General features: G+C 31.2%; 1 protein-coding gene across 29 annotated transcripts in view; it reads right to left on the reverse strand.

The window, feature by feature from the left end:
- LOC108907022 (microtubule-actin cross-linking factor 1) overlaps positions 1 to 26,820 on the reverse strand; it is a 389,967-nt gene that overhangs the window by 100,584 nt on the left and 262,563 nt on the right. For 28 of the 29 annotated variants that reach the window (XM_018710510.2, XM_018710500.2, XM_018710502.2 and 25 more), the window contains exon 6: positions 8,769 to 9,048. In XM_018710510.2, coding sequence (XP_018566026.1) covers positions 8,769 to 9,048 — 280 coding nt within the window. Of the gene's footprint in view, positions 1 to 8,768; positions 9,049 to 24,424; positions 25,074 to 26,820 lie in introns of those variants that run through there. The other variant, XM_018710516.2, reaches the window with a different exon arrangement.

Genomic DNA, 26,820 nt, shown 5'->3' on the forward strand with positions numbered 1-26,820 from the left:
AACTATAAGGGCTGTTTTTTGAACCAATAGGTTTGTTATTCCGAGTACTTTCCAGATATAAATTTTCAAAATTTGCAATCACGGGCGTCCCATTTAAAATGTCACTCAAAGATATTCAAGACCGCGTGAAATCAATGAGGTATCAGTGGTGGGGGGAGCAAACACACAGCTACTCCGATCTGAATTCTCGAGTTCAAAATTGCGACACTCGGAAAAATTTCACTTATCTCAGCGTCTAATGGACCAATTTCGATGATTTTTTTTTAAATCGATGTCTCGCAACTAAAAAATTCAATTATCATATTTTCAACTACATTTTATTATTAATTATTGGACTTTTGACATGCCGATAAACAGTTACTTTAAAAAATGATTAATTTATTATGTTTATTTATTTACTATGTTAATTTTCACGACCAAAATTTTTGCATGTTGCACCATGTTGTTGGTATTAATTAAGTATCCAAAAGATTCTTATACTTTTTTTTATAAATAAAAAATAAATTTTAGATAAATATTTTAAAAGTAAACGAAAAAATTAAAATTATAATTATTCACAATTTATTTTTTTTTGAAAGATTTTTAGAAATTTATCGTACAACTAAAAATTAATACCAATTTTCAGTTGTTTATTTAAATAATTATTGTTTAAACAATTTTATAATATTTAAACAAACTTACTAGTATTACCTGGTGCAACATGCAAAAATTTTGGTCGTGAATATTAACATAGTAAATAAATAAACATAATAAATTAATCATTTTTTAAAGTAACTGTTTATCGGCATGTCAAAAGTCCAATAATTAATAATAAAAGGTAGTTGAAAATATGATAATTGAATTTTTTAAGTTGCGAGACATCGATTTAAAAAAAAATCATCGAAATTGGTCCATTAGAAGCTGAGATAAGTGAAATTTTTCCGAGCGTCGCAGTTTTGAACTCGAGAATTCAGATCGGAGTAGCTGTGTGTTTGCTCCCCCCACCACTGATACCTCATTGATTTCACGCGGTCTTGAATATCTTTGAGTGACATTTTAAATGGGACGCCCGTGATTGCAAATTTTGAAAATTTATATCTGGAAAGTACTCGGAATGACAAACCTATTAGTTCAAAAAACAGCCCTTATACCCTTATAGTTTTGCTGTAAATAAGGGTTAACTTTAACGGGCTATAACTCCGAAAATAATGGGCGGATCATCAGGTTTTTTTTTAAATACTCGTCTTTCCGAGTACTTTCAAACCATATTTTAAAATAAAAAAAATTTGAAAAAAACATTAAATTATTGCAATTGTTTATAAGCGTGAAAATTGCGAAAATGTTTAAACAATCACCACGGCTCACCTAATCGTCCGATTTGAATTTTTCAAAAAGCATTTTAAAGCTTGAGAGCTCTTCTTTTTGTGGTGAAATTTTCAAGTATTCAAAGGCTTTAGATTTTTAGAAATTTGATTTTGAAAATTTTTTAATTTAAAAAAAAATAAAAAAATTAAACAATTATTATGTAAAAACTATCGAACCGAATTGGATGAAATTTGGTGTGATGATTCTATGCACTAAGAAGTTTAATTGGGAAAAGTATGAAGATCCTAGGTATTATTCAAGTGTCTGAAAAAAATTGACAAATAAACTAGCATTTTTTGCAATTTTTTAAATGATTTTTCCGATTTTTGCAACAACAATAATTATTTTTTCGAATTGCAACTAACTCTATCTTGTTCAAAATTTAATTACAAAACTTTTTTTCCTCTTCCATTTTTGTCTAAAATGAATAGTTGCTAAGTTGTCGACGAGAAATCCAAGAAAAAAATGATTTTTTTTGTTATTTTTTTATACTTTTTTGTAATAACAATTAAGCCCACGTTTTTTTTATTTGCATAGAAAAATTATCATTTCTGATGTTATTTAGAAGCCCTTAAAGCAAAAATCTCCGATCATATGCGTTTTACTCAAGTACACCCTTTGTAAAACAGATAACGCCTGGACTATATATGGTGATTTAATAAGCGAATGTGAATAATGTGATTTTAATGTAATCCATGTTTTATTAGGCCAATTATATTGAAGAAAACTTGTTTATTTATTACATCTTAGCATAGTTAAATTTGTATGGACTAAGTCTATTTTGAATTCGACGTGTGCTCATCAATTCTTTCATTATATTTTCTTTGTCATCTGAATATGACTTAAAAATGATTGCTATGCTAAAGTAATTAAATTATATTCACTTTTGCAATAAGTAAGTAAAATAAATATAAAAAAAAATATAACAGCACATACGAATTTAATTATATTTTCAACAACATTATCAACATTTCTTTTTTGAAACGTGTATTTTCTAAGTATGACCATCACGTGTTATGTTACTCATATTATAAATACCTACATTTATTATTAAATGCATCACGTCTTTTTGAATCAAAATTCCTCATAGCTACTAATTATATAAATTATATGACGCTGAATAAATTTCTTAAAATGTCAAGTGTCGAAGCTATAAGACCTTAATTTGTAGCGGGAAAATGTGATTTAAATTATTTTGACTTTCATCACTAAACTAAGATCCGCTTTCTTAAGATCTTCAATTTTTATAACAAATGTTCTATAACCTTATTATACGTTTATATATTGAACAGCTGACCATTTAATGTGAGTAGTACTGAAGACTCAAGTGGTACCAGTGTTTGATAAAATCATTGGTTACTTTCACTAAATAATATAAAAGAAGGAAAAGTTACATTTTCTATAAAACAATACAATAAATATTTATTTAAAGCAGAATGAGGACAATGGATTATTTGTGTTTTATCTTTCATTTGCATTTTTATGTATATTTGGCTGGAAGTAAGAAATATTTTCGTTAACACTCGTTTTGATAAACATTGTAGGTAATACTTTTTATTGAGCAATAATAATTAAAAATCAACTAAATTTTCATGAAACAAGCAGTCCTTAGATTTTAAAATTAATCTTTTTTATAAACCTCAAATGACACACTTGGGGTGAGCCACCTTAAAGGTCACATTAGTGCGAATTGGGACTTTGTGAACTTTGAACCTTTATGTCTTATTTGTTTGTTAACGAAAACAACGTATTTATATCAAAATTGGGGTAACATTTTCCGAGCAATCGAATTAGTTTTGAAAAAAAAAATAATTTGTTAATAAAAAAATGCGATTGAAAAAAAAACATTTTTCTAAAAATAGCTTTTTTTTTAATTTCGTATTTTTTTATAAACAATGGTTAAAGAAAAAGTAAATAAAAGATTTTGAAGTTTAAGAAAAAAAAACGATATTGTTAAAATGATACTATCGATTTTTCCCCGTATCTCAAATATAGGCAAATTGATATTTATTTTGCACTCTTTTGTATAAAAATATTAATTTAAACAATATTATCCATAAATATTGACAAATACATGTTACAGTAATTAAACTATTAATGAAAAAAAATGTTTGAAAATTATTAACAATAACTAAATAAACAATGTTCTAGTATATTCGACACGTAAAATGCGATGTAAAATATCGGAAATTTGCATTTCAATCACTTTATTTCTAGATTATGTGATATATATTAAGCCACACTTTTGCCCACAGTAAAGTCACACTAGTGCGAATTCGCAGAGATCGGACTTTTCAGACTCTCTAGTTTGGCCGAAAATAACAGACTGAGGCCAGCTGTGGTACGCCTCGACTGTTTGGGCTACAAAACGAATTATCGTGGTGGGGGGAATTCTCGGCAGCTGCTGTCTGAGAAATGCCTGTTCAAAAAAACGGTGATGCGAATTCACACTAGTCTGACTTTAGGGGGTTAATATTGGGTTATATGTTATATTTTTGTGTACACATTCAAATGAAAAAGTTAAGTTATCGTTAAATTATTTATAGATTTAATAAGTGTAGAGGAGTGAAGCATTTTTTTTTTATTTAGATACATAAATGGTTACATTGTACCTAGGCCAAAAGTTACATCCTTATGGACGAGCCAACTTGTCCTTTAACTTTAATAATTTGATTTCGCGTCATTGATCAATATCTATATAGTCTAATGAAACTTTTAAATGCCTTGTGGAAGCAATTATTTCACGACCGCTTTTATTTCACGGACGCTGTAATAACCAAGTCTTCGTGTTTTCAATGTCATCAATGAAATGAGTTCGTAAAAATACATTTTATGATGAGGTCGACGTAAAATGAAAATGTAATATATTGAATGTAGTTTGGTGGTTGAACGTCATACTTTAGAAATATTTTAAATAATTGAAAAGTTTAGTGCGACTGAACTAAATCTCCCTATCATCGTTATAACAACTCTTTCAAGAAGACAGACAAAAGTTTTGCCAGTATGACGTATTCATTAACAATGGGAAAGTCGAAAGCTGAAGATACTACACGTGAAATGGTGACCATTGGCGCAAACATGCCTTATCCGAAAGTTAATAGTTTCGGAAATACAGGGTGTTGCAAGTTAAAATTTTAAATATTTTTTTGCGATTATTCTGAAAATATGTAGGTTAGCAACTTGAAAATTTGTGAAACTATATTTTTTTAGGCGACGAATAAGATGCTTGTTGTAATTTCAGCATTGCTCATAGAGGGCGCCACTTACGACCAGTTTTACCGAAAATTTAGTTAATAACGTTTTACCTTGATTCAAAACCTGAAAGAGCTATCATTTTTCCATTAATTACTCTTGTTTCATTTCGGTATCTCGATCCGTTTTTGAGAAAAATCGACGAAATTAACAATAAAACAAATAAAATACGTAATTATGATTTAAAGTAATTCTTCGAAGAATCCACCGTTGACACTGATACACTTTACACGTTTTCTGAGAGATCTTCGAGTTTGAAACAACATATTGGGATTGTGTCTGACTTCGTTGGCAGCGATTTGTATTCTTTGCCACAACTGCCAATTTTATCAAATTTTTTTTAGCCATTCCAACAAATATATAACGAATTATTATGAATAACGAATTTGCCTCCATTTTCCAGTTTCTTTTTTTTAACCTAATTTCTTCTATATCTTAAGCTTAATCTCTTAAATTCACAGCTGTACTTGTTATATGTATGTACAATTTCACTCAAAAAAAATGAAGTACTTAACGATGTGGCATATATGGGGTCAAGTTATCATGCAACACGTTTTATACAATAATAATGTGTTTGTCCACAGTAGTGTTACTCATAAATACGTGGACAACATTATAACTACTGTTATCTACGTACATGCGTTAAATGTTAATAAAATATAATCCTGTTCATACAACCTTTCTTGCAAAAAGCAAAATCTTCTTTCTTTTCAGTGTTACTTAAGTGGGTTTTGAAATATGCAAAGCACAACATGGCAAAATAACTACAATATTACTGTTTGCAGACATTATATTTCCTAACGGTATCTTGATATAATTCAATATGTAGACTATTATTATAAACATATAGCCTACAATGTAGGTGCCAAATATAGAGAGCTTATAAACTGAATGGCGTGAATGTCTAAATAAACTTGTTGTACAGGATGTTTCAAAAGACTTACCACAAATTGTACAAGTAACAAGATACAGAACATTAAAGTTAATTCTGTTGTTAATATTGTTTAAAATTTTTAATAAGATAATATGTTAAATAAAATTGTTTTGTTTTATTGTTCAAGGAGATGTGCGTTTGATGTTTAATAGACTNATATATAACGAATTATTATGAATAACGAATTTGCCTCCATTTTCCAGTTTCTTTTTTTTAACCTAATTTCTTCTATATCTTAAGCTTAATCTCTTAAATTCACAGCTGTACTTGTTATATGTATGTACAATTTCACTCAAAAAAAATGAAGTACTTAACGATGTGGCATATATGGGGTCAAGTTATCATGCAACACGTTTTATACAATAATAATGTGTTTGTCCACAGTAGTGTTACTCATAAATACGTGGACAACATTATAACTACTGTTATCTACGTACATGCGTTAAATGTTAATAAAATATAATCCTGTTCATACAACCTTTCTTGCAAAAAGCAAAATCTTCTTTCTTTTCAGTGTTACTTAAGTGGGTTTTGAAATATGCAAAGCACAACATGGCAAAATAACTACAATATTACTGTTTGCAGACATTATATTTCCTAACGGTATCTTGATATAATTCAATATGTAGACTATTATTATAAACATATAGCCTACAATGTAGGTGCCAAATATAGAGAGCTTATAAACTGAATGGCGTGAATGTCTAAATAAACTTGTTGTACAGGATGTTTCAAAAGACTTACCACAAATTGTACAAGTAACAAGATACAGAACATTAAAGTTAATTCTGTTGTTAATATTGTTTAAAATTCTTAATAAGATAATATGTTAAATAAAATTGTTTTGTTTTATTGTTCAAGGAGATGTGCGTTTGATGTTTAATAGATTATAAAATAACATCGCCTATTAAAATAATGAAATATGCATTACTTATTTAATGCAGAAGGTATAAAGATAGATATTGGGTGAATCAATTTTAAAAAATTGTCAATTTAAACAAAGGAGAAAAACTTGTATTCAATCAATCAATCAATCAATCAATCAATCAATCAATCAATCAATCAATCAATCAATCAATCAATCAATCAATCAATCAATCAATCAATCTTTATTCATCCAGTTGATCATACAATGATATAGGATATGTCAAAAAAATGTTACAGACATTTTTTTAAAAAGAAGATACAATAAAACTGCACACAAAAAAAAGATATGTACAAAATAACACATTAAAACTCCAAATACTCCCTAACCGAATAGAAGCTGTTTTCTAAAAGAAAATTCCTTACAGCACACATATATCTACTAAAACTTGTTAGTGATTTTATACTAGTTTCTAATTTATTATAAAGAACAGCACCAATATAATATGGATCAGCTCTATACAATTCCAAACGATGGGCATCATATTGCAAATCAAGACCGTATCGCGTAAAATAGGTGTGATCGGCATTTTGGTTCCTAAAACTTGAAATATTTTTTTTACAAAACATAGTAATTCCAAAACATAAATACAAGACAATGTTAAAATACGTTTTTCCCTAAATATTTGTCTACAAGATTCACGATAGTTAAGATGATACATTGAACGGATATCCCTTTTTTGTAGTATAAATATATGGTTCACAGAAGCATTATCACCTGCCCAAAAAATTACTCCATACCTAAGCTGAGACTCAAATGTTGAAAAATAAAAAGTTTTGACTACATTTATATTACATATTTTAGACAATCGATTTATAGCAAAGCAGCAAGTGGCGCACTTCTTACTAACAATAAGTTCATTTATGCGCACTTTCCAATTTAATGAAAAGTCTAAGTTAATACCTAAAAGCTTAAAGTTTGATACGTGCTGAATTGATGTTTTATCTAATTTTATAAGGGGACTACATGTATAGTTTGCTGGAATAGTATGAAACTGCATGCAATACGTCTTTTCACATTTTAAGACTAATTTAGAATCTGTAAAATACTGACATAAATACTCTAAATTTTTTAACTCGCTAATTGTTTTTTCGACAGATTTACTAGTTGACGCAATTGTAATGTCGTCAGCAAAAGCGCAGAAATAAGTAGATACACAACTATTTATATTATTAATATATAACAAAAACAATAATGGTCCAAGAACGCTACCCTGGGGCACGCCCATATCAACATTTAAGTCCGATAATCTAGTACCATAAAATTCAACAAACTGTTTTCTACTCGTCAGATAACATCTTAATAACTTGTTGCATTGACCAGGAAGACCATAGCACTCCACCCTTTTTAGTAGAATATCATGATCCACGCAGTCAAAAGCCTTTGACAGATCCAAGAATACAGACAATACACTATCTCTCTTATCCTCTCCAAGTTACCATATACAAAATGCAAAAAATCCAGTAGTGCAGTGTTTGTTGAATGTTTTGCCCTAAAACCGTGCTGATTTGGAATAAGTATATTATATTGATCTAAAAAGCTTGTGATTCTCTTAGCAATAATTTTTTCAAATATCTTAGAAAATACCAATAGCAGTGCAATTGGCCTGCAATTACATAAATCAGTCGCATCGCCTTTTTTCGGTAGACATATTATTTTGGAGACCTTTAATAAATTTGGGAAACACCCTGTCTGAAAACAACAATTTAGTATATGTGTTAATGGCTTCGCTATAAAATGAGCACATTGTTTAATAATTTTAGTTGAAAAGTCATCCCAGCCTGTCGAATTTGCGTTCTTTAAATTACTTATTGCATCAAGGATCTCAGAATCCTGGACTTGTCGAAGAAATATTGTGTTACTATTTATAGGTGGTATTAGCAGATCATCAAAATTATCATTATTTTTTTCTAAAAAAGTCCAAAATATGTCTTTTCTATTAGTTCTGGATACAAGTCTATCAAAGCAAAAAGAATAATTTTCTGTATGCCCCTTTTTCGTCCATTAAAAAGAATTTTAAAAAGAACATTTTTGCACATATGAAATCAGTAGTAAGGATCTAGAAATTACAGCCTCAAAAGTTTTAATCAAACTATTCCTGGTTTGCAGTAGGTATAATAAACACTCTCAAACATAAAATATTTATAATACAAACGAATGTTTCTCTCAGTCTAAGGGCTATTATAGGTGTTCACTTTAAAAAAAATTTGACGTTCTGCATCTCGAAGAACACAAACTGGATTTTTAATATACCCCTACAACTTAACGTTAGTTTTTTAAAACACTCTGTATATCTAAGTTTAATATTCCTACCTTCGGGATCTAACAATCTGGTAACTCCGTATTCCTTTTCTGCGACGTAGAAGGCGTGCTCCATTCGTTCCCTAGGCCTCTGGCTTCTTGCCTGCCTGAAGTCGATGAGGTCAGGCCTGTTCCTGTGGATAATTGAGGAGAAGGCCAGGCCGTCCCTCCAGGATTTAGTGAAGTCCAGGACGTTCACGCCCGGATACTTGTGCGTAGTGCGCTTGGCCCATCTGAGGAGGTAGTCTTTAGCCGAAACGTTGGGTTCCTGTCCGATAACTATGTCGGATATCTGCAAAGAACATACACGTATTGTATTACTTTCGTATATGCATAAAAATGTGATAAGCAAGATGTGATAAGCAAGATGAGCATGCAAGGAGAAAATAGAAAAATTGGGGAAACAAATCCAACAATACAATTTTTTGTTAATACGCGAGTATGTATTGCACACAATCAAATTGCATACATTTATATATTTGTGTTAAGAACGTCATTCTCATATAAAGAGTATTTTATATGAAGAAAATAGATTTTCCATGTTTGTTGTAATTGTCACACCAAAAGGTGATTTTTAATATTTACTCAATAGTATCATAATATACTGTTATGGTTAGCTTTTATCATGATTGATTTTAATTCTAAGATCTGTACTCCTAAATTTGAATAATAATGTACCTAGCGTGTAAAAAGATGTCACTAATAGAAGGATTTGTGACAATTTATTATGTAAAACAGACGCCAATGAATAACAGCTTTATGTTTCGATACTTGGCTACATTCAGGTATAACGGATAACGAAGAACAAAACGCGGACTGAGTCATTTTTAAGTGTATTTTTATTCTCTATAAAAAAGCTGGTAATTTATATCATTGCAATGAAATAGACAAAGAGTGAACTTAAATGACGATTGAGCTCATTTTCCTTATTTTTGTTTGCTTGCATTCCGTAAAAATCAACTTTTGAATCGTCCTTTTAAGTATTAAATTCGACACTTTTCGGCAGTTCACTAAGTTCATCCATTAATGTCAGTGTACAATATATCCAATGTACCTAAAGTATGGAATACATTTTTTAAAATTTATATCTTTAATTCAATTTTTTAGACAAAACAGTTTTTCAAATTAGTGTATTAAGAGTCAAGAAAATCACAAAAATCTACGGTTTCAAGGAATTTCTATAGTTTATTTAAGTATTTAACTTGTTGATAAAAGTCCAAACAGTTTTAAAATTAATTTAGAAAGTTATGGATAACTTGTGTTAATTTTTTGTCTTCATCCTCAAAAACATAGGAACCTCTCGTGTTTCTGAGGATGAAGACAAAAAAGAAACTACTGTTGTATCAAACTGTGTATGACTGTGTTGTTAAGTTAGAAAATAAGGATAAGATGAATGATCAGAAGAGAAAATACAAACTAAAATTAAGTTTTAGTTTAGGACCGAAACCATTTGACCTCTTGCCAACAAGTTGGTGAACGTCATTGTCGATTTGAGTAAATTATAAAAATTCACCGAATTATTCAAACAAAAAGTGACACAACCGTTGCCTTCCCATAACTGCAATCTTTACAATATAAAAACATATATGTAAGGATTTGCATTATAAGATGAAATAAAAAGGGGCGGTGTACATTTCAAATGCGTGCCCTGTCGGCTTGGCGTGCTGATGAACAATCCAGGTTTTTTGCTAAGAGACATTGGCCGTACATGTCATTTTTGTTTGTGCGTGTGAGTGAGTTTGACGCTTTGCTTGGTCGAGTGCATGGCACGTGTTTTTATGGCAGTCAGTAGCATTGTGCATTGTGAGCACAGAGCGGCACACGGCTTGACCACAGATTTAGCCTATTTCTGCTACTACTACACGTATGTTTATTTATTTGATTGTCGCAAAGTTTCCAATGTCTAATAATAACTGAGCCTAGGTACCTATTTCTCTTGTTAATTTTGAAATACCTATTTGTGGTGGAAGCAGAGACTGACGACACCCGTTGCAACGAAAATTAATAAGCTCCTTTTATCCTAAATTATCTTAATAGGCATAAATAAAGCCTTAACAGTCATGCATTTATGGAATTAAATTTTTTGCGATGTCCTGCCTTGCATTCTGTTTAATAAAAGTAAATCATTTTTTATTACATTAAGTGGCAGTCCGTAGCCTCTTCTTTAAAGTGCATTTCATAATAATTGCTTAAAGTACTTAAGTGATTTATAATCCATGCATATTTTAAGAACAATTAAGACTAATTGTATATCGCAATAAAATATTTTTTGCCTTTTGTCCGTGAGAATTGGTAAACAATGAGACATACACTTTTTATTACGTTAAATGGAGCTGCTGAACTCGAACTGCTTTGAAAAATTAGATACAAATCCCATAAATTAAGACCATTATGTCAATGTTACGTAGATTACAATTATGTCAATATTAGAAATTTACATTTTTTTAATTAACACAAATATTCCGTCAGACTAGACTAGACAAAAAACTACACGAAAATTAGTAACATATTTTGCAACTATAAAATGCTCGAACAAATTACAATTTTAAATTTAATCAATGCAAGATATAAACACAGAAACAGTAAAAAATTTAAAACGATATTCTGAATTTTTAGTTGATTGATTTCGATGTTTATTACATAGAAAGTCGATGCATGCATTTTTAAATTAATATTAAGGATTATGTCCATTCATACAACCAATTTTAATCGTATAATTTGATCGACTACGCTCCTCTTGACTATAGTAATTTATTGGTTGTGAGGAGTTTTTCACATATATTTTTTTACATCATGCGAAAGTTCTCTTTTCTTTCAACAATTTTTATTAAAAAATTTTTTCGATATATTTCCCCGTTCAAAAGGTACAAAAATGTTACTGATTTTAATTCAGTGTTGCCAGGAAAAACAATATTTATATTCATTATTTACATCTCTATAATACCAGATTGCTAATTTTGGATATTTTCGAGCTTTAATTTACACATTTATTTTTCAATATTCTGTCATTTTTTTCAGTTCAACTACAGAGTATTAATTTAAATAAATTAATTTTTGTATACATTGTCCAAAATTGACTTTTTTTACATTCACTATCAAATATATCAGATCATCTGGTGATCGGTCTCACATCATTTATGACTATACCTATTAGCAAATCTTCCGCCGATTTATTCGACATTAATAATAACGGAAGCAGCAAGCATAATGCAAGTGCAACCCAATTATTTCTGATGACTCTATGATGACTGTTGCTCGCAAAAAACTGGTTGCTTTCCGGAATGCCAAGCTCTGTAGAACGGCTTAGATAGAGAATGTCGTCTTCACATTCTAAATGACATCAGCTGGTCACAATTAATATGCCGAGACTGTACAGATACAGTTAGTTTGCTCAGGAAGCCCATTGTGCCGGGCAAATATTTAGCCATGAGGCGAACTATTAATTTCATTATGGTTTCACTGGTTGGCCTTTGGTTTTTTATTGTAATTGTTAAATAGGGCCGTTTCCTATTTTTTCACAATTCCTTCCAAAACATTTGCATAATATATTTCATTTAAAGAAGTGACGTACAATGTATTTAATTTCCGATTATCGAATCGGATAATATACTTTCCGCATTAGAACTATTTTTCTAGCAACTGTAAAGGCAAACTGACATCTTTACAAAATGATTTCTTTAATACTTCCAACTTACGGTTCGTCAATATTATTCGTTACTTTTAAATCCAGTGAATTGTAGAGTGACACTTATATGACTAGTCGCTGTTATTGGCTGTTATTGGAACTGTGAACTTAATTAACAATATAATAAGCCACTAAAAATACATATGTGAAACTGTAAGAAATCTATACAAAACTCAATTTGTCAATAATAAAATAATTATTTTTATATTAACATCAAGTAACGCCTAACGGTACGACTTAAGACCCAAGCAGGAAATTTAAAAATACAATAATATACACAGCGTTCTATTTGAAAGAACAGAAATGAGAATCTGTATAATTAAAAACAATTTTGAAAAGTGAATAAATCAATTAGATGCAACTTCTATTGGGCATTATACTGATACTACAAAAAGTCCCTAGTTGTGCTTCTCCAACTTTTTACAATAAAAACGGTCGTAGTTGGCTGTGGTTTGGAATTATAGAATGATTTGAGTTATATTTCCGACGCGCTTTCAAAAGATCTATTTAATAAAAAAACACGTTGATTAAAAATAAAATTACGTTTTTTTTACAAGATTTTACATAATTTATTAAATAAATACACGAAAAGCAACGGTAAAACGCCTTCTTTAAATATTTTTACTAGTGCTTGTTGTCGTTTGTTGTACTTAAATTCGTTCCGTTGTTTTTATGTCTGTTTACTAGAACCAGAATAGGCTAATAATAATTAAAGCATCACTTTAAACCGCTTGTGTAGCAAAGAGAAGAAACAAGTAAATGTTAGATCAATGCGAACAAAGAAATATGGGTTTGCCAGAGATCAGTCTCAATCGGAACTCAATTACTCTGTCACGTGGTATCGAGATCTGTAACACGTGTTTGATCTTTTTCAAATATGTGTAACTAATAGCAGTGACTATAAACAGAATTTATAGTCACTGCTAATAGGTAGAGGAAAAATTATGGAACAGATACATTCTTAGATTTTCCGTATTATTTTGTCATTAGCTTACTTTTCCGTTGCAAACATTTAATATGGTACTGAATATCTATTGCTCCTGTTTTTGCTTCGAAAAATGTATTGGCATGTACACAGGCATTGCTTAATTCTACCTTAATTCTACTGTCAAACTTTTACAAAATATTCCTAGCCAAAATGAACACAAAAAGTCGAGTAAGAGGACAGTTCTGATCCCTTGTAATAAAGTGATTTTCCGACACCCCACATTTGTGTTCTTTTTGTTTAATTATATTAATAAATTGTAGTATACCGCACCGACATTATTTTAGGCATTTCAAATTTCAATTTTATTTTTTAGCGGAAGTAAGAGTGGGGTGTCGGAAAATCACTTCATTACACCCTTACGAGTTAAAGCATTTTGAGGATGGCAATGATTTTTGTCACAAAAAATGAATTGACAACAAATTACTTTTCATGGACATTTTTTAAAAAACAAAAATATATACATAGCATTACTCTTGAAGAATTTTGCTAAAGGACATAATTAAATAGAGAGAAACATGAGTGGCCTTCACATGTAAATGTTATGAAGATGACTATTTAATTAATTCATTAGGATGTATTGCATGTTAAATATGTAGGATAAAAGTACAATAAATATTCTGCTAATAATTTATTGTTAGGTACCCGATGACGCTAGAAAACTGTGTATTTTTGCACGAAATGTTCATGTTCTTATGTGATTTACGATTGTCGCGTAATTTCCTTAACTTAACCCTTAAAATAAAAATTCCAATTAGGAATAAACTTCGCAACAAGCCTTTAAATCGTTCGTGTCTTTTTACTTATTACTACTACTACTACTACTACTACTACTACTAATACTTTTGCTGATGACACTTCTATATATTCAATCCTTTGTGTTTAGGGTTTACACAAAATTATGGGTTTTATGAACTCCTTGGTTTATTTTTTCTTTTTAGTACATTTTAATAAGCTTGTTTTTAAAATATTTTTTTTTTACTTTTCATTTATTACCTACGCTATTCTGTGATATTGGTTGCAATATACGGAGGTATTTCTCCGTGTATTCAAATTATGTATATACGGGGCAGCATCATTAATCGCCAAACTTTCATTTAGTCCTTACAAGGCTCATCATGTCAGAAAATTATGCAAAAAAAAACCGAATTAGTTACCGTTCCGTATATGTATTACTACGTCATTAAAAAACACAGGATGTGATTAAAATAACATAAGGTTATAATTTGTCTTCCCAAGCCCGCTTAGAAACTGATAAATGAGGTCTTGTCGCAATTTCCTAATAATTCATCGACTTCGGTTAGCCAACAAATTATACTAGAATTAAAATTAATTTGATTTAAAACAGTTGTAAATTACAAGCTATTAGTTTTGAACAAATATTTTAAACCATGTTGAAGCTTTATGCTCACCTAAGTAATATGCAACGAACATTTTCAAAGGATAATTGCATACCTATAAACATTTAGTACTGACTAAAATAAAGGAAATAATTAATTGTTCTAAGTATCTGTATGACTGTGTTTGTTGTCAATCATTTAGTTGCACTGTTGTAGTTTGTAATAAGTCACATCAATCTGAAACGCTATTGAAAGATTCCACTAAAATTACATTAATTACAGTTTCTATATACTGCTTTCCAGAAATATTGCTTAACTAGCCGGAGAAAATCGGCGACATCTATCTAAATACGGCAAAGCTGCGGCAGAAAAATGATTAAAGATTACAAGACTTGCATATCTTGAACGTTTCCGTATTCGTAACTACGTAAAACTAGTGTCGATTATATTTTTTTACAGTTGAAATATCCTTAAAAGAAGTCAATCTACCGATTTGCTTTCTCTTTTGATGTACATTTTACATTTATTTACCTTTAATTATTTAACGGTAACTCTTTTCAAACGTAGATGAATATACTTATTCCATCTTCCATCTGTTGCACGGTGTTGCTTTCTTTGTTATCTGAATACCTCAAAACATCAAAGTATAATACATATTTCACAGTTTGCTTCGAATACGTACAGCCGTAGAGGATAATTTCTCTAAACTCTCATTAATTATACTCCACTGATATAAATTGTGCAAATTACTACGAGTGCTGTGAAAAAATAACAATTTGATTTAGGAACCTAAAGTTTAAAGAGGAAAAACTACCCAGAAAAGGAACATGAAATTTTTAGCCGCGGGATACATTTTAGATCATGAACTCCTGGTTCATCAGTCATCACACTTTTCACGTAATGCACCTATTTCCGAAACACGATAAGTATATAATTATTTTGTAAATAATTAACAAAAGGAACCTAATGTTTGAGTTTGAATTGATAAGTATATTTTTACTTAAACGTATTAGTGTTGTAAAACAAAACGACAAAATTATACTCCTAATCCCTATTACCGTAATTCTTTTGTTATAACTTGAGAATTTGTACATCTAGAGACTCGGTCTGGGCTTTTAGTGCAGATACTCAATGTCTTCTACATTTACAATAATATTTAAAAGACCAAAACATTTCGTGCCCCAAGTAATAATGATTTTAGATTTAATGGACCAGAATATCAGCTGCTAATAATGTTGACTTTGAAATTTTTAGTAGGTACCTACTTTTAACAATCGGTAAGAATTATTGTCATTATTTTTAAATCAGATTTTAGTTGTTTGATTAAATTCTATTTTATCATGCAAATTTTAAAATTGTATCGAATGGTTTTAAAATTATTTTGCATAATTTTACTACTTACTTATACTTTATTAGAGCAAGAGGGCACCTTCAGACGGTAAATACGTACATTTTCTCTAGCTTTCTTTTTCAATAAACTACCAAATAATTGACTTTAGTAGAGACCTATCTATTAACCTATGACGAAGTAAAAACAAAACACAAACAAAAGGAGCTAGATATTCTTTAAGAGCGTAGTAATCATAGTTGGTACGCAGATGCGACAATTACATACAGGATTGTCAGTAATACAGGGTGTCCCGAAATTCATGCAACAAAATTTGGTCACAAATTCTTAAGACAAATTTAGGGGACCTGTATTTTATATTTTTGCCAAGTGGTCCTCTCTTTCGGAGTTACAGCCCCCTGAAGTCCGCCCCTAAGAATAATCTTTTTTTTATATCTCAGAACCCTGTTGTACGAGAATCACTAAATTTGATACATAGGGGTTTGTGACATGTGGAATCTGATGGTGCTACGTTTTTTGGCGGGGAACCCCCTTAAGACAATTTTTCGTGGGCTCCCTTGTCTTTGGAGCCAAAAAAATTTGGTTGCATATTTAAATTTCTTAAAAATTATCTGTCCACTAGAAAGCCATTAAATTTAGAAACTTTTTGTCTCTTTTTATTTTTTTCATAAACGCAATATTTTCGAGAAAAATGTCAAAATGTGATACGCCATTTTCCTCAAAAACATTGCGTTTTACGAAGCAAATATCAAGGGACAAAAAAGTTTCTAAATTCAATGGCTTTCTACCTAACTAATAATTTAAAAAAAAATCAAATTTGCTACCGAATTTTTCTGGTTCCCACGAAAAAGTGGCTTAAGGGGGTTTCTCGCCAAAAAGCGTAGAATTGTGAGATTCCACATGTCATAAAACCCCTGTGTACCAAATTTAGTGATTCTCGTACATGATTTTGAGATATAAAAAAGTCTTCTTAGGGGTAGATTTCAGGGGGCTGTAACTACGAAAGAGGGGGCCAGTTGGCAAAAAGAAAAAATATGGTTCCCCTAAATTTGTCTTAAGAATCTATGACCAAATTTTGTTGCATGAATTTCGAGACACCCTGTATAATAACCGATAAAGCTTTGACTGGTGTGTATACAGGATGTTAGAAGTTTGACTGCCTTAATTTTAACAGACGATAGAATGCATTAAAATAAACAAAAAAACCTTATTGACATGGGTCCTATACTCAACCATTTCCGAGAAAAAAAATGATCAAAATCTCCAACTTGATGTACAAAAGTTCTATTAATTAAGGAATATTAACATAACTGCGTGCATAGAATAGAATAAATATATGTTTTTACAATAATAGTTGTTTACATTTTTTCCGTAGGACAAATTTGCCGTGTGCACATCTAGTATGCTTCAGCTGTGTAGCATTAGGTTAAGCGCTGTTGTCACGTTGTGATGCAACTCCCCAATGTTAATACTCGCTGTATTATGAAAACTGTTAATCTTACGCCCCTGTAATATACAACTTTTTTGTTCATTTATGATTACTCTATTTTATGCTGAAGTAATGGCAGTCAAACTTCTTACACCCTGCATACATTATGTTAAGAATAAAAATGTTATATAAAATATATATATGAAGGAGTATCCATGTGTACTGTTCATTATCATCTTTGACCTATTATTTTTGTTTTATTAGTTTTATAATTAAAATTATAGATATATTATTCTTTACTTGTCTCTTTTTATATATGAAAGGAAAAGACAAAATTAATAATTAAATCTAGCTAAGTGCACATAGTTATGGTAAAACAATAACTTATAGTGTCCCCAATTTGTAGCAAAAAAAAATTGCTGGTACTGTCATAAAAGTCGTCATCCTAGGAGCCTAACAACCGCGCGATAATAACTTTTGCTAAGGTAAAAATTGTACAATAGTTACTGTAATAAAAATTAACAAAACAACTGTTTAACACTAAAATATTTTTTTATGACAGCATCGTAACCGTTTGGAGCCTATTTAAAGCAAATATTTTCTTGGGGCTAATCAATTTCTACTTATGGCTAAATGATATTTTCCTCAGTGTAGTCTTTCACAACTATTGTAATTTTCAAGGCAATTTTCATGTAGTTAGGCAATATTTCCGCTCACGAGAGTATAAATACACAAGTAAATAAATATTTAGAAAAGTATTGTAAAATTGTGAAAGCAAAAATGCAGTCTCAAGAATGTCAATTTTTTTCAGATCATTAAATTTATTTTTAGAGTTGGATACTTCCGCGGTTTCATTTTTTTCCCACTTTATATTGTGTATAAAAACTAACATAATTATAGTTTTTCAGTTTTATTGTTGCTAATACTAAATTATCCAAACAAGGAGTTTGCAGTGTGGATATTAAAATAAAGTTTGATTTTAATAATTAATTATTAATGATGATTTGGTACATAAATATACAATATATTTCTTCCCAGTAACCATTCCAGTGTTACTGACTCATTTCAGATCTTATTAAATTAACACTCACTGCGAAAACTTAAAAAATCTAGGACACGTTTGCAATCACAGTTATTCCTCGAAGCAAACTGATGTGGGTTTCTGTATTTTTCTTATGTCTGCATAATAAATAAAACAATATAGGTTCCCCGTGGGAGGGAAACGTTATTAATATTCTGTTCTGAATCGATCGAATTGGAGAACAAGGTCCAATTATGGTTGTGTCTAGGTATACCGTGGTAGCTGAAGGAGGGCCTAACTATGCCAATGTCACCTTTAGTAAATAAATAACACAGATATGTAAATTGTGTAGGCAGCATACATATTTATAATTATTGACTGTTACTATTACTGTTTTTAAGTGCGCAAATTATTTTTCAGAATACGAGTTTTTATTTATAAATCAATGAGTAGCATTAAGTTTTTTAAATATGGCGACACTCCGATCATAAATAAGAACGTTTTCGTCCGCCAAATTTGTGAACATTTTCTTATAAACTAAAACCGCTGTATCTTTTCCATTGCGTCACAAGCAATATTCGTATGAACTAAGACGAAAAATCCTAGTCAAATTAGTCAGTTTTCATATAATTGAAATGTCATCTTGACAATTCCCAAATCTGGATTTCTGGCAAATTTTAATACTGGTGTTACTGGATATGAAAATATGCCAAAATACAGATATTTCAACTCTCAGAATATATATATATATATATAACAATTAATACGGAGACGCGATCAAAAGAACTGTCAAATTTTTAATCTGAGTGTCAGTTCCGTTTTTAAATGCGCTAGTCAAACTATAGTCTAAAATTAATATCCAACAAACGTCCTCCATTTTCTTTCACTCTAATACACATACAATATTGGAACGGTTGTCTGTGATAGATTGAGACTATGAAAACATTTATACCATCATTGTATCTCTTTTTAGAGCGTTTAATAATGAATACACGTTCCTAACGACTGTCTTTGATATTAGGACACACGCGTGACGTAATGGCAATCTTAAAACGGTTCTACTATATAAACATTTGCCTTTAACGCTTTCATTATATTTGAAATATAGTGTATTGAACTTTTCAATGAAAAAGCTACGTGAATACCTTTTCACCTGTTTTCTTTTGTGCAGAAGAAAGACAATAAATTTCATTAATTTTGAAAACATTTACCAGAAAAAAAATTCTCAGGTTTACAGTCACTTTTGTGCTTTCATTTTGCTGTGACTAAAACAGTTATCTTCAAAATTTGAGATAAAAGCTCAAGAGTCTTTAAAGTTTTCTTGAATAATTACTATCATATTTTTTTTCTGATATGTACCTTATATCTACGCCACTGGCTTGAGTTGAGACATAATTGAATGCCTTTTATTTATGTATAGTGCACACAAAATTACGTTTCCGTATCTTCATTTGTTCAGAAGATATTTAGATATATAACTTTATTTGATTCTTTAATATTCTGTATCTCAAAAACAGTGGGTTTCGTAAACAGGTTTATATAACGAAGAGGTTTATTTTTGCTTATTCTTTATATTCCTCAATTTTCGTGATTACAATTCGGGACACCCTGTAGAAGAAAATGATTGGCAATCTATCAGAGACAGGATTTGCTCACTATGTAACAACGAACGATTCATATTTTTAACGTAACAACCACTTAACAGGATTAACGTTAATCCAATTAAGTGCCGACATTCTTTTCGCGTCATTATCAATTTATGGAACGTTATTAGATAAATAATTATTCACCATCAATCAAAGCAGTGCAAAATAGAGGTCATAATACAAATTTAATAACATAAATCGAGTACCTTATTTAGATATAGATTATAACATGGTCAATTTAAAATTGATTGGTAAACTGCATATTATCTTTTTAGACTTGCATGTTACTCAGAGAATCATATGGTACTAAAATAATCACCAATTTGATATCTGACGAGATACGACCATATGAGGATTACAAAAAAATCTTACTCTGATTTACAAACTCATCGAAAATCTGTGGCATAATAATATAAGCTTTTGATAGTATAAATCTACTTCCAATTCTAATGATTACTATTGTTATATATTAGACTGTTACGCATACTCTTAAATAATGAACATTTTGCTTATATGATGCTCTTTACAATTATCACTATTACTCGCTGATACATGATCTAGTTGCTCCAAGGAACCAATTTGCATAGAAAAAATTGACCTGAATGATTAACAGCTAAAAAATCTACTATCACCATGCAACTGGGTTACGAGAATAAATTAATAAAATGCCGTTGATTTATATAAAATCTAATAAACTGTAGTTTATAGTTACAAATATGCATTATAATACAAAAAGTGCAACGCCCAGTGCCATTACCGATTTGCAATTCTAATCGGACAACCTGCCGCTGCAATTAAAACGTTTTAATAGTACCACTGTCTCCTTTAGCACACCCTTTTGGAAGACTGCACGATCTGCACAGCACGAATTATCTGCTATAAATGGACTTAAAAATGGCAAGCAACATTTGGTTTATAATGACAAGATGATTTTTATGCTAGTGAAAGGAGGCAATATGATGTGCAATTTCTGCATATTCTCGCTTACTAAATGTTACTATGACTTCTCCCACGATGGAATGGGATATTGAATCATAATTTGAGGTTAGAATGTCTAATCTCATAAATTTTGATCAGGATAATGTGGATTTCAATAAGAGACATGGGGGCGAGCGAAATATAATTGGGAATATTTTCTTTCAAGTTTTTATGCAATAAGAATTTATTTATTATAGAAAGTTTGGCAACCCAGTCCTACTAGAAAATTAAAAGCGAATTGCCCAATAAGTTTTTCCCTTCTTCCGTTAGCAATAGTCACATTATGAGACAAACAATTACATCTTGACTATATATGGGAGATGATCAGGAAATATGCAATATTATTCCAATTTCTGCTCTGATTTAATGTTCGAATTGATTAGTCATGACTTTTGCTTTGATAAGCAATCTTAATGTTTTTTGGGAACGTTGTCTCTTTCAATACATTGTGTGTGTATTGAAGGCTTTGACTTTTAACACAATTCCTTCTTTGTGGATTTTATTATCATCATATCTTGAATAAGGTAACTTTCTCTAATCATAATAAAGTCTACTCTTAGTCGAGGAAATAAAGCACGAAAAGAGGCGAAATCTCCGAAATTTTTCGATCAAATCGTATCAAGATGTGGTTTTTATTATGTTTTTCGGCCAAATTGAATTTGTGCAGTGCAAAATGAATCCGGAAAAATGCATTTTTTAAAGTAACTTAAAAAAATTCATAACTCGGTTAATAATGCCGGGAATGGACTCAAATCAGGGTCCTGGGGGTTTTCTAGGTCGCTGATCCCCAATATGACCTTCAAATTGGTCCATCGCCGACTTGGAGCTTAGGATTGATGATGAACGTCATCTCCGAGGCTTCTCCTGAATTTCACTTTTAATTGCAACGAGACTTGACACCCGGGGGTTTTTCGGATCTGGCGTCGGCGAGCACCTCCCGAACACCTGGTGCACTGGAACCTGGACATGGACGCTTTTCCGGGAGTTTTCCTGTAAAATTTGCGTAAACGAACCGAAAATCGCATCTTATAATATGACGCATGCACGACTGTAGGCCCCCAGACTGGGGACCTCGAAAAACTATCCGGGCCCTATACATCAGTTGATGATGAAAATGATATTTAGTATAATATTTTCAAATTAAAGTTAATAGTTGATTAGATTAGGATAAAATGGAATTATATTTTAGTTAAATTAAATTAAGAGTAGGTTAGAAATGGCAATTGATTTTAGAAATAAATGATTCACATTCATTCAATTTATTCGCTTTATTTTCATTTTGCATACTTTAAATGAGATCAACAATTCCAAACAAATTATGGCAGTATTAACGGCAGTCTCAAGTATATCGAAAATTCACTGTTTCTTGATTTTTCTGGCGATGACGCTGATTTCAAGGTCCAGGTTCCGGTGCACCAGGTGTCCGTGGGGTGGTCCCCTGGTCGGATTCGAGAAGAGCGCCCCAAAAAACCTCCTGATGCGATTTTCGGCTCGTTTACGCGAATTTTACAGGAAAACTCCCGGAGATGACGCCCTTGTCTAGGTTCCGGTGCTCCAGGTTGGCGATGGACCAATTTGGTCATATTCGGGATCAACGACCTCGAAAACCCCCAGGACCCTGATTTGAATCCATTCCAGGCATTATTAACCGAGTTATGAATTTTTTAAGTGACTTTAAAAAATGCATTTTTCCGGATGCATTTTGCACTGCACAAATTCAATTTGGCCGAAAAACATAATACAAAGTTGCTACATTTTTTCACATAATTTTAGAAGCCGAATGCAACAAAAAAACCCATCTTGATACGACGATCGAAAAATTTCGGAGGTTCAGTGCTTTATTTCCTCGACTATCTATATTAACCTGGTTAGGTACTTCATTAGTCACGTATTTTGGGATTCAGAATATTTGGCAGGAAACTAAATCTACATAGATCAATCTTCATCTTCTCAAACTACAGAGTTGTATTGTAATTTATCTTTATTTTAAAATAGAATTTCCACTTATATTTGATCACTCCCCTAATTTTGAATAAATGTATATTTAAAAAGAATTGCGTGAACCATGCTTTTAAAACAGAAATAAATATTTTCTAAAGGACGTTATTGAGTAGTATCAAATTTTTCAGTATAAAACTGTTAATATCAGAATATTCGGGTACCTATTTGTATTTAATTGTTGCATTTGTTTATCTAATTGTAAATACATATTTTTTTATTTTCATCGCATTATCAATCTTAAAATATCTCGTCGCAGACGAAAACTTTTATTTTGTACAAGATCGTCACAAAATTGATCAATATCTGGCATTTATTTCTGCGATTTGAAATTCCTAGTATAACGGAAGTTATTACTGAATAATAATTTTTACTGCATTTACCTATATCACGCAAAGTTTATTGCAAAATGTCCACAAATGAAAAGATCAACCCACTACGTGTACAGATTACCTAAATAGCAGTCAATAGTTGACAAATATTGTACTAGTAATTAGTAAATATTTGTTAAAGGTGACACAATTAACAAGGTGTTAACTGATGTAGGCGAGACTATCTGAATTAGGTTAGGAAAAATATTGGACACCCATTTGTAGGGAATACAAAAATATCAGCAATTTCATCTTAACATACAAAAGGAGAATAGTAAAACTTTCTAGTTTTCGATAAAAAACAATTGCATCATTTGGCACTTTGTGACGTTTTCTAAATTACCATTTATTAAAAGAAAGCTAGCGGCAAAAGAAATAGCCAGAATTCCAGGAAAAAACAATATAAAATAAACAAATAGTAAGTAATTAAAATTTTCAGGCGTATCTAGTTTTACCGAAAGATTAAATCGAATTTCACTTGAAGAAAAAATAATTTACCTCCATTATTTATTTGAAATAACGATTTTTTTTCAAATTTAATGTTTATATCACAAAGACACAAATTAAAAGTACTACGTTTGTATAAAATTTAAAAGTAACTCCTCCTAAATGTCTATTTAAGATAATTAGTGTTATGCTTAAAATAATTTGCTTTAATTAGTTTAGGGCTTTCTTAATCGTTTATTTATAACAAAATTCTCACGACTCGAGATAAAATGAACAGCGCATGCAAAAGGCTGAGATTAAACTTAAGGATAAATTAATGACGTCAACTGACAAACAATATCTGCTGTACATACATAATAAAAAGCAAACGTATTTGTACCGTGTACTACCCATACAGCACAGGTATATGAGAGCTCTAACCTTGACTCGTTTAGGCTTTACTGCACCCGTGCTTCTAGTTACATCCTCTTTGTTTTCGATGCTTTTAACAGCGGCCTTTTTCATTAAATCCTCTTCGCGGCTCTGCTCCTCACCCCTGGTGAGAGTGGTAACTTTTCGAACTATTTTCGTGGTTATCCTTCTCTTCCCATCTTCACCACATCTGCTGGTTTTGGTAGACTCGAAGGAGCTCCCCAGAACTTCGGTGGACAAGCGTTTTTTAGTATACACCGCCTTTAGACTGTCGGCATCGCCTGGGTTGGTGAAGCTGGTTACGATCGGCGGACCCAAAGTTTTCGAATTCGGGGAGTCCGAGCTGGTCCCCTGGACGAAGAGTCTCTTTGAGGACCCAGGTTGGGAATTGTCTTTCACGAAACGGTACATGCCTCACTATTATCACTATTTCTGTATCGGCTGGAAGACTAGTTTCAAAATCACAAAGGAGACACTCAAACACGGTCGCACGGGCAATTGTTTGAATTTTGACAATTCGGGCAACCTCGTTCTTATGTCATTTCCACTAATTACTCGACGCCCACTCGATTTTAATGGATTCAAAAAACGCACGTCGCGCGAGACGCGAAACGTTGTTTTCGTCCAGATAAAGGCGCGCTCAACAGTCAGGTGTTACGTCAGGTGAGAGCCGGTGTATACTGAACGTCAAGTTAGCCTTGTTTTGCAGAGGGATTACAATGTGTAGGATTCCAGGGCCGTACGCAGGCGGAGGCGGTCGCTCGGGCGCCCCTCCGAGCAGAAATATTTTTATTGATGTCAGTCCGTAACTGTGGGTTTTTATTTGCCAGAGGTGGCGCCTTAAATAGGTCGGAATGTAGAAGCGCGATTAAAAGTTGAATTACCTGTGGATTAAATTAGAAGGCTTCGCGTTTGTTTTTGTTATTATTGCCGCACAGAGACGGGTCTATAATTTTCTCGAGAACATTTTACAATTTTTTACAAAATCTAGATTTTCTTTCTTTCAGTATTGACAACAATTTTAAACATATAAACTTAGCAAGGCGGGCCTCATGGGCATGTATTGAGCTAAAAGAAAACCTACAAACATTGGTACTTTTCGCAATATTCGCAAAATAGCCATCGATTTTCCAAAACAGCTATTTTTTTGCACTTTTTCAAATTAATACTGAGTATAATTTTTTTTTCTCAAACATCAAAAGGCTCAAGCTCAAGTTTCCAAAACCTACCTTCCGTTCACTGTACGATCATTAGTTCATGAGATATCGATGATCATAGAAAAATGTGACTTTTCACTCAATAGAAAAACAAATTCAAGCTGAGGAATTGATTGAACAAAAAAAATTATGAGACAATGGGCAATTTTGAAAACGAAAAATTTTTAAAATTTTTGCCTTGCATTATTTCTTGGGATTGCACCGAGAGTGATACTCTAAAAAATTTTTCATCTCAAGATTTAAGAATTTTCAAATTTGAAGAATCACTAAAAAAATTTGGAAATTTTCCTACTTCGTTAATTTTTTTGCTGAGTGTAAATTTTAATGAAAAATTCTGGACTGACAATTAAATATCACGTATAGTCCAGGGTAATTCATTAATATTTTGAAAAAAAAAATCAAGTGGGGATTCCCTTCACTGTAACTAGCGGTATTTCTAAAAGCTGTTTTACATTAACAATGTATTGATCAATTAATTGATGAAGTCGCTTCATCAAGAAATTGGACAAGTTCTTGACGAATTAGAGCATGTTCTAATTTTCGTCAATTTTTTCGTGAAGTTAGGAAGTACCAACCCAACAGATTTCCAGCCTCAGATTAGTAATGAGGTTATGTTATTAGAATATGTAAATAATTGTGTGGCGTCGTGCTAGTTTTGCATTGTTTTTACTGATTTGTTACTTACAAAAACTAATATTCATATAATATGTGTCAGAACGATATCGCTGTTGTATCACTACAATTATGAGTGGAACGTTAAAAAACTTGACAAAGTCTGTGGCAGTGTAAAACCACACTGTTTACGAATAAATTCGTGAATTAATTGATGAAGAACTTCGTCAATTTATTGATGAATAAATTGTCAATGTAAAACAGCTTTTAGAAAAAAGACCTGTTTGGACTATATTCAAGTTTTTATTTTTTTTTAAATTACATTACCGTTACCAATAAATACCTAAAACAACCGTAAAAGTATTCGTTTCGCAAAAAGAGGTATTATTTTCCTAAAAATAATATTTTACATACGATATAATCATTATAACTTCAAACAAATCATTGGCATAACTATTTTACTTTTTCAAAGCTATACCTTTCGCTACCTTTAACATAATGCAAAAGTTTATTGCAGTTCCTTTTAATGATCATTTAAGTTAAAAAAAATGCACTACCTCGAAAATGGCAAGTTTT

The sequence above is a fragment of the Anoplophora glabripennis genome, unplaced genomic scaffold (genome assembly GCF_000390285.2).
Source record: "Anoplophora glabripennis isolate ALB-LARVAE unplaced genomic scaffold, Agla_2.0 scaffold166, whole genome shotgun sequence".
Lineage (NCBI taxonomy): Eukaryota > Metazoa > Arthropoda > Insecta > Coleoptera > Cerambycidae > Anoplophora > Anoplophora glabripennis.